This window comes from Necator americanus, chromosome IV, assembly GCF_031761385.1.
Source record: "Necator americanus strain Aroian chromosome IV, whole genome shotgun sequence".
In the NCBI taxonomy this organism is placed as follows: domain Eukaryota; kingdom Metazoa; phylum Nematoda; class Chromadorea; order Rhabditida; family Ancylostomatidae; genus Necator; species Necator americanus.
The window spans coordinates 7,081,184-7,095,940 of record NC_087374.1 but is presented as its reverse complement, the minus strand read 5'-3'; the positions used below and the strand labels follow the sequence as shown (position 1 = coordinate 7,095,940).

General features: G+C 40.2%; 1 protein-coding gene across 1 annotated transcript; it reads right to left on the bottom strand.

Moving 5' to 3' along the window:
- Positions 1–271: 271 nt before the first annotated feature.
- RB195_000562 (uncharacterized protein) lies at positions 272–14,228 on the bottom strand (the record flags this gene model as incomplete). Its single annotated transcript, XM_064196975.1, has 37 exons — positions 272–405; positions 520–658; positions 718–928; positions 995–1,134; positions 1,512–1,604; positions 1,686–1,779; positions 1,843–2,006; positions 2,083–2,213; positions 2,857–2,941; positions 3,073–3,267; positions 3,340–3,516; positions 3,595–3,890; positions 3,952–4,101; positions 4,682–4,796; positions 5,653–5,794; positions 5,926–6,050; positions 6,156–6,270; positions 6,332–6,457; positions 6,513–6,637; positions 6,925–7,117; positions 7,368–7,513; positions 7,582–7,744; positions 7,802–7,904; positions 7,965–8,079; positions 8,240–8,401; positions 8,480–8,561; positions 8,624–8,757; positions 9,017–9,188; positions 9,289–9,371; positions 9,449–9,609; positions 9,682–9,865; positions 10,718–10,853; positions 10,908–11,047; positions 11,126–11,258; positions 11,320–11,514; positions 12,550–12,651; positions 14,047–14,228. 37 exons carry the CDS (start codon positions 14,226–14,228, stop codon positions 272–274), a joined length of 5,343 nt encoding a protein of 1,780 aa, XP_064052856.1.
- Positions 14,229–14,757: the final 529 nt, after the last annotated feature.

The following is a 14,757-nucleotide window of genomic DNA, read 5'->3' as shown; positions in this document are numbered from 1 at the left end:
TGCCACAGAATGCGAATAAAACAAGAAGCTTAAACACGTGAGAACTATTAATACATATAAAGGCTATAAAGTTTTGAAAGCAACGAGATGCTCGAAATTATACGTTGTTCGAACAAAAAAAAAACAACAATAAGTATCGTTTCATAAATACCGGAAACTAATGTGACAACAAAATAAGAAACAAAAGCCCCAAAGGAATGACAGAACCTTGTAAGAGCCTAATAACAAAAAGGCAGTGACATGAAGAGGCACAATGGCAGCGTATGTGGGGTTACACGTCACAGTTTGCGAAGAATTCTGTGCTTGCATGGATATCCTTCGTGACTTGTTCCAAACGAGAATTCAATTCATCCAACGTTCTCTGATAATCATCGAGCCGTACATCGGAAGCGTCTTTTGTTAACGCTGAATGAAAAGCACAATATATTCAAAGAAAAGCTATAAAAGGAAAATCTTTTCTTTACGTTTGTGTTGTAAGCGAAGTTCCAATAGTAAGCATTTCTAAAATTTTGCACTTACCACTAATATCATCACTATTTCGTTGCGCTTTGTACAAAAGCTTGGAAGCTCTCTGTCGAAGAGCTTCGGCTCTTTTCTGCGGCGCTTCGTTCCCTTGAGTACGTGCGGAAAGAAGCCCTTGAGCTACCTCGATATCCATCTAAACACAGAGATGGAATTAAACCTATTGTATGCAGTTAATTGAGCACATTGACCAACCGTCATTTGTTTATTCCCTTGCTCGGCGGTCTGAGCAGCTTGAAGTGCTTTGTCAACCAGTTGGAAAGCATTTTTAGCATCATCCGCAATTTGCAGATACTGCACTTTCACTTTCTTCATTTCGCCTTCAAGAGTAGATAGGCTTCCGTTAACATCCTTAGCACGTGCTTCAGTTGCATCCGCTTCAGTCTTCGCTGCATCGAGATGTTCTCTGCAAAAATACATATAAAGTACAAGCAAAAATGAAAAATATCAAAACCGTAGAGCTTGACGAGACCTTGCCAGCTTCATCACTTCTTCAGCTGATCGTATCGCCTCTGTAGCAGCAAGCTGAGCTTCTTCAGCAACTTGGATAGCCTCCCTTACAGTGTCTGTGGTGTTCTTGATTGCAGCGGCACGTGCACTAGCTTCAAGAGCCTAAACAGTGTGTAATTAGTCGCACGAGGAGACGAGAATTTGAAGAACTCGATTTTTGACGGTAAGTTTCTTGTAATCGAATTCTCCGGATGAACAATAGTTAAAACAACTCCGGCACAAATCATACCCATTCTGCTCTGGACATATTCACTTACTTCTTTATAGCAATATGTGGATTTATATTTGGTTCATCTCTGTTTTGATAAACTAGTGATTCATCGCTTTTAGGACTACGATTACTCTCCTCTAGTATTCACTTTATTGTAATCAATTGCCGTTGTAAATACAATTATTTTAATTACAAAATTGTACTCGTAATTACTTTGATTGTAGTTGTAATTATAATTACACTGATTGCAAATTAATTGAATAACTACCTTTGCTTCTAGATTAGATGCAAGTGTCTTGTTTCCACGAGTTTCGGCGAGAATTGCACTGATGTTGCTGATTTTCGCTAGAGAGTCACGAATCTAAAAGAACATATGAAATAATCTTCCCCAGCGCAGCGTTTAAGGGAACAAATGCAGCATTGAAAGACATAAAAGATAAACCTTCGAGGTGAGATCAGCCACTTGTTCAGGGGTTAAGCTGATCTTCTTCGCTAGTACTTCTTCAGCTAGGGCTCTTATCTGTTCAGGAGAACTTCTGTAACAACCGTATTTTGTCATTTTGCGCTAACATTTTCTTTCATGTCAAGCAATATTCTACCTGGAACTCTTCAAAAAATTGTTCATTTGATCAACAATTTGGTCTAGTTCTGCACGAGAGGAGTTTGTTTGTTGCGCAGCCGCTCGTGCAACTTCCAATGCTTCGAGTGCATCCTTTTTCGCAGCAGCCGTGGAATGAAGAACATCGCGGACGAGGGTAAGAACCTTAAAAATTGTAAGTACAAGAAACTTTTATGTATTCAGCTATGCCAGCATATTTTTTAACTGGCAGAAACCTCACCTCTTCAGCTTCTTTTTGTTTTTCATTAAGCTTCAAATCAGCCTCAAGAGAGAAGCTTCTGGCCTGGTCGGCTTTACTTACGGCACCAGCCAAACAAGATTGTCCACCACAGAAACCGCATACACCAGGACCTTAAAGAGATTCTCGCTGTATTAATTCGGAAGCTGCAAGACAGTTTCCAGAAAGTTAGCATCTTAACTAGTTTAAAAATCCCAACTTCAAAATGTTGGCCTACTATCCCGTTCCAAATCATTTATTGCAACTGTACGTAAAATACAACAAAAGAGTCACGAACGGCAATGAAAACGAAAAGATAATTATCTATTTCACGTACGCTTTTTGTTGTCAGCAAATGTTTGCCATCTTTGATTGGTGAGAAAGAATTACGATATTTCAATAGAAGAGAGTGCTCGAAGATAACATTTGACCCTTAGGGTTTGGTGAATATATCGACTACGATGGTTCTGATGTATATGAAGTTGAAAGTATGTAAGAGTTGTAATATTTTCGCCGATCGTTACTGCATAGAACATTTTGGGGAGTAAAGCTTATAGGTTTTTGGCATAAAACAATGACGAGGGAAAATCTGAATGTGGTGCTGCTTATTCAAAAAAAAAGACTAAAAAGGAAAAACAAATGTGATTAGATCTCCTTTATTAACCTTTTGAACAACCCCTGAAGCTGCAAAAAAAAAACTGAAACGGTGTTTTACATCGTATTAAGTTATTTTCTGTACCCTCACAAGACGTAAACAATGAACACAAGGATGTTTACCTCCACAGAGGGCATCACAGGGAGCAGATTCTCCACCGCAAACCTCCGCATTGAGCTGTGGTAGCGCTCCTTCAAGGATGTGGATCTTAAAAGAACAGTATCTGTAAGCGCATTCTTATATTGACATCTATTCGTTATAAAGAATCCCGCTCAAACGTGCAACTGGGAAGGAAAACCAATGAATGAATAAACCACACCAACAAACAACCAACGCACCCTGTGCTCGCTTTCAGCCAAAGCGGCCTCGTTCTCAGCATACTGTTTTTCAAAGTCATCCTTGTTCTTCTCCAATAAAGCCTCGGCATCTCTGGCCTCGCTTTCAGCCTCGGCGAGCTTACCAATAGCAGCATCTGTTCTACGCTGAGCAGCCAAAGAACGACTTGCTGATTCTTTGGTGATATTGTACGCTCCCTAAACACCACTCATTTATCAAAAATTATGCGAACAACTGTTTCTAAATAGTCAGCTGCACTTCATCCTCACCTGCACGTCAGCCTCTTTGATTTTATTCGTCTTTTCGCGTAAATCATCAGCAGCATTAGAAAGGCGAGTGGCGTCTGTTTGAAGCTGTTTGAGGTCCTCTTGTGCGAAATCAACGGCCTGAGTTGCATTCGAGACTCGTGCTTCGATTCCATCCAATCTCTCACGAGCTGCAGCAACCTGAGAAGGAGAAAAAGACTAGTAGCCTTTAAAAGATTACGAAAATTCGTTACCAAGAAAGGAAAAAACAAAGCAAACCTCTTTTTTGAGCTTAGCCACTTCATTGTCAAGCTGTTCGATGTGTTCCTTGCTAACGTTAGCATCGGAAAGTTTCTTCTTCGTTTCTTCCAAAATCTTTTCCATGTTCTCAAACTCCTCGTCATAGGCGGATGCCACACCAGTATCTTCAATGTTGTTTGCTGTGTCGATCAGCTTTTCTACTTGCATCTTGAGTCCTTGGATGATGCCATCCCACTGATGGAAGCATTCTCCGCATGGTTGACAATAAGGCCAGGTTCCGGTGTATCCACGTGCACATTCGTTACAGAGATCCCCTTAACAAAGAACATAAGGCTTATATCAAATGGTGGCGCCAAAATAAAAAAGCGTACAAACCTCCTGATCCAGGGAGACATATACATGTTCCATTGTTGCGATGACACTGTTGGTTAGCTGAGCCGGTCGGATTACATTCACATCTCTTGCAACCTTCAGGTGATGTTGGATCTCCCCAGAAGTAATCTTCGCATTCGGAGCAAGTTCGACCTAAAATATTGTATGGATTTCGTAATTGTGCTTTACGACATAAACAAACTAAAGAGTTTGGTCTGAGATTGAGTCAATTATCTTCTAAATTTGAATATGCTAGCTAATAAGTAAATATAAGCAAAATAAAGTAAGCAACGAAGTAATTTGGTGGGCATATACCATACTACGAAAACAAAAGCTACGGTAAAGTGACACTTTAAAAATAATCTGACATTTCAAAAGTCCATTGAATACTTCAGCACTGATGATGACGGTAATTAGTTGATCTTTCACTTGAACACAAAGGTATCAAATTAGAAAGAGAACGGCAATAACACAGAAATATCGAAAGCAAAAAAGAGTTCTGTTTAGTTTAGCGCTAATCTTACGAAATGTGTGAGCTATTTCATTTTAGAAAAGTTGTTTCGACAAAACTAATATAACTGGTTTCCACCATTTCCATGCGATTAAAATCAAATGAGAAAAAAAAACAGAAACCAATTACGTAAGACAAACATAGAAAATAAAACGTATACATTATCATTATGTATATATTTTATCAGTTCCTTAAATCTAGCAAGAAAGTTTATATCATTACCTCCTCTACCGATCTTGCAACGACACCTTCCATCGAACTGATTACACTGGAGTTCCGGAGTACCGTCTTGTTTCAATACCACACCATTTGGATCACAGTCACAAGCAGAGCATCCCTGAAGAGTTCATAAAGATTTCTCAAGATTTCATTGAATATTACCGGAATAATAATTTTAAAAAAACCCAAAAGAACGGAATTAACAAAATCAAAATAAGACAGCTTCACGCTATCTTCACACATTGCTAATAGTAGTGTTATAAGAAGGTAGTTTACAAAAATACAGTAATAGACAACTGGTTAGTAATTGTTGTAGAACCGAACATTCAGAAGAACTCGCTCTACTAATTGAGAAATTTGAGAAATAAATTCTATCAGGATCAGAAATCGTCAGCATGTATGTGCTACTAATTTAACAAGTAAATTCGCTTAATGGTGTCAGTTTCGGATCAGTATTTGTTTTTTACGGAAAATTAGCTATATACATAGAAGCGACAGCCTATGTGCGTGCCCGGATGATAGCTATATATGTTCGACTAAGGCAGGATAGAAAGTTGAGAGAATGTGAATCAGACCAAGTTGCGAATCTCCGTGTTATTTACCACTGTGTGGTAAATTCAAAAAGAATACAGGAGCAAGAAAGTCACGATAGCTAGACCTTTGTGCGACTTAGATTGATACGACTGGTAAATGGACTCAATGGATTCCTTCCTCTTTGGGAAAATGTCATCCCGGTCAGTATCATAATAGTAAAAAAAAAACCAGTTTCACCAGAAAGAATAATCAATAGCTCCGAACTGTTGTGGAAGGCTCATTCAAAAATAAACACCGGGGACTATATTTCAGCGAGCACACTTTAAACTTTAGAGAAGTTTTTATCTTCCAGCGTTGAATTGAATGACATATATTCTTTATGAGAATATGAGAGTAGTTGTACTCTAATATTCGAAACGTCGAAAGAGCAATTCACTCACCTGCCCACTGCTGAGGTCATAATGGTTCTCAGCACACTGGTCGCACTGCATTCCTATGACATTTGGATGACATGGGCATTGTCCCGTAACACGATCGCAGGTCCCAGCCGTGAGGTTAGATCCGAGGTTATTGCAGACGCATCTGAATTACTTCTTTCATTCTCCGTTCTCTTCTTTTATCTAGCGTTTACGACAACATAATCGTTCAATTCAGAATAGAATGGACACGTAGTAAAATACTTCCTCATTCTGTGCAAGACATAACTTTAATACCTTTGACAACTCTTGATTTTAGCATCTCCATAGAATCCATCGACACAGTTTTCACACATAGCACCCTCAGTATTGTGAAGGCACTTCAGACACTCGCCAGTGGTAGCGTCGCAACTTCCTTCCACCTATACATAAATTATAAATCACACATATGTACAGAATTTTAGTGGAAAGTGAAAAAGCCTTGCAAGATAAGGTTAAGAACATCGTAACAACATCAACAAACTCACCGCCATGTCAATATTACCGTTGCAGTCACATCTTTCGCATGTTCCACCAACTTCTGTTGGGTTACCCCAGTAGTTCATCGCACATTCAGCACAACGTTCACCAGTGTAACCAGATCTAAAATAAGTTTTTGACCGAACATGAGCTCTCAAGGTATTCCTGAATCCATCCGACCTACCGACAGTTACAAACGACATCTTGTGTGTTGTTTGAACGCTGCAGATAGCAGGTATCTGCGTGTTGGAAACCACTTGTAGGCCCACCAGGGCACGGGCACGGTTTGCACGGAAGACCCACACCAAGTCTAAATACAACATTTACCCAGAGTTCTGAGGAGAATGATGCAAAACAGCACGCACCTAGGATCACCATAGTAACCATCCTGGCACCGATCGCAATAGTGACCAGCAGTAAGGTCACGACATTCGATACAAGCTCCTGTCTGTTGATCACAAATGTTAGCGTGGTCATTACATTGGCACACCTAGAAAAACCGGATCTGAATTCTGTGAACCGGGGTAGCATGACAGAATGAAGAAAAAAATCAAATAAAAAAAAAACAGTCAAATGAAAAATACAGAAATTTAATGCTGAACTGGACAACAGCAGTTGATGTTAACCATGGTAACATTGGTAACAAAAAAAGAAACAATTTCCTTATTTGAACTTAGCGCTACAAGAAAGCTATGAACTTGAAGCTTTTACACAGAGGCCTAACCTTTGGAAAGACGACTATAATATCGGGAAAGTAGCAAATAATTGAACACTAACCCTGCAATCGGGGAAGCTCCAAAATCCTGGCTGACACTGATTACATTGTCGACCATAGATGCCCTTCTCACGACACATGCACTGTCCACTTTGTTTGTCACAACGGTTGTGCAGTGAACCTACTGAGTCACATGCACACTCAGTGCATCCAGAACGTCCGAAGCCATATGTTCCCACAGCACACTGATCACACCTGAACAACATCTACTATTAATTAGAAATTCAGAAGACTTTTGTTTTCTGGTAAAGAGTCTGATAACTTAAAGAAGAGATACGTAAAAATAAGTAACAAAAAATGTCGTTATATAATTAAGGAAAGTAAACTTACTATATGAAGACTAGTCACATAGCTCTGGTATTTTCCTATTACTGAACAACACAGGACGTTTATTGGGCACTTTTCAGAAAGCAAAAGTGGCGCAAATCATTTGCAATGTTCTCACCTTCTTCCAACAACATTAGGTTTGCATTCACATTGACCTCCTTTCACACCACAGATTCCAGACACGGAACCAGTAGGGTCGCAATCGCACGAACTGGTCCTATTCAACACCGCAGCAGCCACGGGGCAGACGTACCGCTCGCAGGTCTGTATATACAAGTATTTTCTCCAACATGCAGGCCTCGTCGACCAAATAAGCCATAAAAACTACGCACTTCGCTGTACATTTCTTTGGGAGTGAGGGACATGATCAAGTTACGGCACTGGTAGCGATCATATTCCATTTTGTGCTGCAGGGCACTTTCAGATCCTTTGAAGATGAGTAACTCTTCGGTTGGTGGAGCCAGTACCAACGAGTCGATCAAAATCCAAGCTCCGCTGAAAATCGGTAAGAATGTCGGCAGTGATGCGCAGAAAAATCACAGAAAACCCTACCGATCTGGCGCGCCAGTGCGTTTTTCACCAAACTGCACTCGAATTTCGTATTCTAGGCCTGCTTCCAAGCAAACAGCTGGATACGCCTCCACATAGCGACCACCTGTAAATCATCACATTCTGCCATATCATCATAGTTCCTCCTATGTATAAGACTAGTTACCAGGATGTAGACGAGCGATGAGGAAGTCATCGGAGGGGTCAACACCGGCACATTCACCACTTGCCTCTTTTGGTCGGACTACAGTGATTTGGACGTTTTCCCAACCTATCGGATCCTTTAATAAACATTCATCATACGTACTTACGTGAAGGGAAACGCCAACTGATATTTTTGAATTCTCCAGAAACATCTTTGAAACGAAACATACTGAATTTCATTCCGAGAAGATCAAAATGTAACTACATATTTCTGGGTGCGATAAAAAGAAAACACACCCTAGCAGCATCGTAACGCAGGATAATGTTGTACTTCTGACTTGTTTGTAAATCGTTGACTTTAAACGTAATTGTGCTTCTTTCATTAGCTCTAGCAAACCCTTCTCCTGTCCACGTCATGGAGCCGCCTTCTCCAGGATGCTCTCGTAGTTCGATCTCAGCCTGCATAGATCAATAAAAATGAAATCTGAATTAAGCAGACCTCGATTGCTAAAGTAAATGCATTGTCAGAAAACATACATTGGTAAGAGCAGCGTTTTCGGCCTCGTAAGTGAAGTGGTCGATGTTTGCGCAGTAGTAGCTCGAATCGGCTGTGTCACATCTTCATAAACAGTTAGTTTCCTAATCAACATTAGCATGTAAACGTCACTAATTACTGCATACCTTCTTCCACTGAATCCCTCTCTGCAAACACATTGACCTGTTACCAGATCGCATTGGTTGTTTAGTGATCCTCCTATATCACATTCGCAGGGCTTGCATCCATCAACATCTTCTGACAGGCCATAGTGCTCAGGCTGAAATGTTCATGAGCTAAAAACCTCGCGAACACGATGTCTCATAACGAATAAACACCGACAGCAAATATTTCGGGTGGCAATTGTAAAATTATCACGATATGGATTAACATATGGGAATGGGAAAAATAAGCTAGTATGATAAGTTTTGACATGCAAAAAATACATAAAGCTACACTTTAAAATTTAACTTCGATGATCAGAAAAAGACGTGTAGAAGAACAAAAAAGTTTCGAATAAAAATCACTCTGGAACTAACCAAACACTGATCGCAGTTCTCGCCAGTAACCAATCGCTTGCAAGTGCAAAAGCCTGTTGTTTTATCGCACCCTTCATTGTTGTATGTGCCAAGTAAATGGCAAGTACATGCTATACATCCGTCCGGATTCGAAGCCTGCAGATCCCAAAAACCATTTTTACAGCGATCGCAGCTGAAAAGGACACAACGGTGAGATTGCGGGAATGTACGAAAAAATCAGTCATATGTTGAAAGGTTTGACATCTTCCAGAAAGTAAAACATGGATCGATACCGAGGTCCATCAACATTTGGTTTGCAGTAGCATTTTCCAGCAACCAGTCCCCGCTCTGGGTCCTCTTCTCCTTCACAGATGCCCTGAATATGGTATGTATAAACAGTATAGTATATAGGCGAATCTAAACAATTGAAAAAAACCAGTCAGTAGCACCTACGTCATCTTGAGAACCAGCTTTGTCACAGTTGCATGGAAGGCAGACGTATGGATCCGAAATGGCTCGTTGAGGGTCGCGGTAGAAAAACGGTTTGCATTGTTCGCAGTTCTTGCCTTGTGTGTTATGTTGACAATCATCACAAACACCTCCGGATTGAAATCCTGCAAACATTAAACACATACATGTGTTCTCAAATAAATGAGCATATTATCAATGAACAACGAGCAACTAACCACTGGCTTGGTACACAGCTCTGTCGAAATGACATCTGGCCGCGTGTCCATTACATTCGCACCTTCTGCATTCGTTCGTATCCTCACCAATGGCTGGTCGCCACGGTAAGTCGTTGTAGAAGTCACGACACCTTTCACAGTTCAAACCTTCTGTGTTATGCATACATTCGCAACGACCATGCACCTACAAAAATAAAATGTGGATTGCCGTTTCATCTTCAAGAATGCATATAATTTAGTGGCTCGAAATTCGAGCACGTAGTGCAGTGTGAAAAATGATTTCAGCGCTGGTGGTAACAGTCATACTATGTCATCAGATAGCAGATATTGACGGAAGGAACGATCGTAGTAGTGAAAGTACGTTCTTCTTTATAGGATTACATGATCCAGTGGAGTCCCAGAAATCCTGCCAGTACTAGTGCAGCTGTATACCACAAGGCAACGCACCTTTACAATGATCATTACGCACTTCTCATGAAATTCCATGCTTTCAGTTTTCTCCTTCTTTTAAGAGAAGGAAAAGCAATTTCTTCAACATACGTTACAGATGAACCGAAACAATTAAACTTGCATAACAGATCAAACCATAGAGTCCAAAAAGGCGTAGAACTTGGGGATTTCCAGCACCACAAATATCAAGAAATAGAAAAATCCTAGCTCAACAAGCTTGAGCGGTGCAGAATGATCATATTCCAAAAAGAAGAAATTCAGAAACGAGAAATCTACGACACTTATCGCGCATATAGAATGTTTTCCTCGACTACGGTTCACAAAGTAATTTCAGTAATGACCTCTTAATTCCAGAAACATCTAAGCTCAACACCATTAATAGAAAAAATATCAGCTCTATAGCTTCTCTACTGGCTGATATATGAGATCTGACCCTATAAGCAACCAAATATTTACAAACGCGAGGAAACTAAGAAAGCGTTTCTACATTTACCAAAATGTTCCGCTGAAAATGTCATGCTCAGGCGCTTTCCGACTAAACTAACACTATTCAGGTCCAGAGCAGAGAAAAGCTCTTGCTACTCACAATATCTGGTCGAGATAGAGCAGGATCATTGTTATTATCAATGGGTATGCATCGAGAGGCATGACCATAACACGAACATGAGCCACGAACAACAATTTCGTATATGGCATAATAGTACTTCTCCTCGATTTCCGGCCTGAAGAAAACAAATGTCTTTAGGGAAAGGAATCCAGGAAACGGGAAAACGAACCTGTAATCAAGGAGATCATCTCCGAGGGTGTGAAGCTTCGTGAAATTGAAGCGTAAGTTTGTGATTTTCAATAGATTGGCGATTTCATCAGCATAAGGATTTTCTGTTGCAATGTGGGGAGAGATGACTTTATAGACTAACTGAAATGAATTGAAAAAGGTAAGATTCGTGTACGTCTCTTTGAATGATACGCGAAATGCAGAAACAAGCTGGGTTACCTCTCCTCCAGTTGACGGAGCAACTTCGGAATAAGCCCTTGTACAAATGACATCAGTGTGTTTCTTGGGTGGACCTTCAGGAATTCCAGGGAATGTTCCAGCACAATCATAGGCAAAATATCGATATACCTGCCTAAAAATAAGAGAAAATCACAAAATGAACATTTAATTATCTAGACTGAATTCGAAGTCACCATGTTTTGCCAAAGTCAGCGGATCTTTCGATGATCATTGCAGCAGGGCGGAAAGATTTGAACGTCATAATGAGATGAGTGAAGTGGAACTCAGCCTCGAGGTCAAGCTGTACGGTGACATTCTGAACTCCATTCTCCGACTGCCACCAGTTGCGATTTTTGTCCTCATAACCATCGGAAACAACATTCTCAATCCTGGAATATTATATTGGTTCCCATTGCAACCAGGGATAGGAACAAAAACTATAGTAGAAATTGAGTTATAAGTGTAAATTATAGAGAAAAGAAAAAAATACATCTGTTGAGCAAAACTAGGTTCAGAGCACATTGGCTGAGAAGTTTTGAATTGGAATCGTGAATTAAATAACTACCCCACTGTCTCTTGAAAACCAAAATTTGTCGATCCCTTGCAGTACTACGGTATTTCTCACAGCACTATTGTTTACTACGAAAATACTGAAACACCAGGCAAAAACCACACATACTTGTATTGAAATTACATTAATTTGCTCAGATTGAAAAGTGTAACGTTAAGAATGATCGAACTGGTAGAAGACTGCGGCTAGCCGAACGTAAGTGGAAAATTCAGCACATGAAGCACCTCGCCAAGCTTGTGCAAGTCCACTTGTGCACTTTAATCTTTTTTTTTCCTTAAGGTGCTAATTTTTAGCTTAGAACGTTTTACATGAACACCAGAAGAAATTAAGGAGTCTAACACGTCTATTCTGGCAAAGATAAGTGATAGAAGTTAAACAATATGAACTGTTTAGAGCTTCAAGTTCGTTCTCATTAAAAATTAGTATGTGCCCCATTCTTGTTGTTGGTGACACTTTCTGCACGATCACATTACGAATAACCTTCGCACATATGCGCAACATCTGGTCTTCGATAGTAAATTCCCAGAATCTTACACTAATTTTTGATGAGAATGAGAAAAAGCGGCGATTAGAAGAAAAATAGATCTATCTCTTATATAAATAAATAACGCGAATCTCCAACTATATCAAAGCAGTACTAAAATTAAAACACAGGGCAATCGTAATTGTAGACAATCCGACGAAATTCAAAGAAACATTTCATTTGAAATAGGACGTACTAGATGAACAAGAAGCGAATTATGTGGGGAAATGAATCCGTCGCAAGCGAAAAAAGGATGATAAATTGAAACAAAAGAAAACGTAGAAAAAAGAATAGAAAGTAAGGTTCCTTTCGAAGTGAAACAGTGCATACCTATGACTCAGCCTATATGGTTCTCTATACGGTCGCCACTCAGTACGAGAATCGCAATAGAAGCACTTCGTCTGCTCTTCGAGATGAGAAACTATGCAGAATCTGAAAACCGGGAACAGTGAAGATTCTCTGGAGGAGAAAGTAGATGTATTTTATGACAACAGTACTTTCAAGCAAAATAGCTGTCGAAAATACGTGGTTCAAAGGACTCACAGATAAAATTGAATTTCTTATGGTGGAGGTACACCAAGAATATTTTTCGGTTAAGCACTTTCTTTTACAAAAATAAGACAGACAAAAATAGATAGTAAAAATATACTTTAGCCTACATGCCTAGATTCTCTAAGACTAATGATTAGGTCTTAGCGTCCCGATTTCGTTATTTACTTCCGGAAATAAGGGCGCCACTGAGTGCCCCCACAACCCCATTTTGTCCTAATTTGGAATGTGGGACGGATTTCGAATAAGTAAGCGTAACAAATAAGCATAGATCAAACAAACAATGCTCCTTATCTGCAGTTTTTAGAAGTCATTTTTGCCAAAAAACATCGTGAAAAATAAAGATGACTGAGAGAAAGCGGTGAGAAAATGAGATCGTCACTTTGATCGTCGCGCTGAGATCGCACGCGCGATAATTTTTGTGGTGGTCCCAATAAATTTTCTGGGACTTTGGAAACTTTTGTGGCTTCTTTGTATTTCTAACACCTTGATCGTCGCGCTGGGATCGCACGCGCGATAATTTTTGTGGTGGTCCTAATAAATCCTGGAAATTTTGAATTTTTTGTGATTTCTTTGTATTTCTAAATGGTATTTCTCTAGATTAGCAGGAGAAATGGGACCCGTGGGGAAGGAAAATGTTTTACGAAGAAGCGCAGACTATCTCACTTAATTCCAATTCCATCATTGATTGCTGCTTCCTAAGTTCTTACATAACTACTATAAAAAGGCAGATGTACGCAGTAATTTTTGGGAGAGAAGTATTTCCTGTGGAATAATTGACGCATTTGTTTGCTATGTTCGCTGCGGCTTCGGGAAATCCAATACTTAGCGTAGTATAGTCATAGTTTACAACAATTTGCTCCGTTATACGCTAGACTGCAATCCCGTTTGTCGCACGCATGCACTTTCCTCGAAGTTACTGATGCGTAAAACAGCGCTACGCAATCAGACGTACGCAACGCGTAATAATTTGCTTACGCCCGAGCCCGAGTTGTGGCGGATTTGTTCAGTGTCAAGTGTTTGTTTACCAGTTACAAACAAATGGTTGACATGGCTTGGAGAGCTCCTTTTTTTTACGAAAGGTACAGCACTTCCGTACTATAGGTTTTGTAGTGCCAAAAGCATGCAAAAATAAAAACTTCTGGAATTTTCCGAAAAAGAGCTCGACAAATGTGAGAATTTTAGAGATGATTTTGATTGACAAGGCCTCAAAATCCTACTGTAGCACTCAATGTTTTTCTGCACTTAACCCCCACACACACGTAACACACAACGAACCTTTCTCTTCCTCTCATTCCACAAGTTGACGAGGATTTCAGGCGATGTTTTCGTCCAATCAACAAATTTCCCGTGATCGGATAGCATGACCGATCCTTACAACGATCCTCGGCATGAGGTTGTTGACTGGTGACCAGCTCAATGGTCACGGCGAGCACCGCAACTATCAGTGCTGGATGCATCCTGTAAATCATGTGTAGTCGATGATGGAAGAGGTGGGAACTTTAAACTGTGTCCAGAAAGTGAAGCGGTATGTGTGAAAACAAGCATTAATTATGGGGAAAGTGTCGTTCAGGAGGGGAGGATTCATCCTCACTCATTTCTGGTAGCTCTATCTTTTTTTCTCTTAGTAGCTCTAGGCTGCAAGTGATAAATCCTCAAAGGCTAATGGTTAGGTTTTAGGGTGCTGATTGACTTATTTATTATTTATTTCCAGAAATAAGGGCGTGGTTCAATACCCTCCCATCCCCCAACTGCTTCCCTCCTCCTTATTCCTTTCTAGTTCTGATGATGGTCGAATCGTTCTATAAGTGGACTTACGCAGTGCCCGTCGAGCAGAGGCGAGAAGAAGCAGAAGACGCTTCGATGTGACGGTGTCCGCCTGTAATAACATTGCTAAGTCATTCGTTCCGTGCGCTACGTTTATACGTCATTCGTACGAATCATCCACACACTTCTATACAACTAAGACATTCCAACAGGATGATGGAC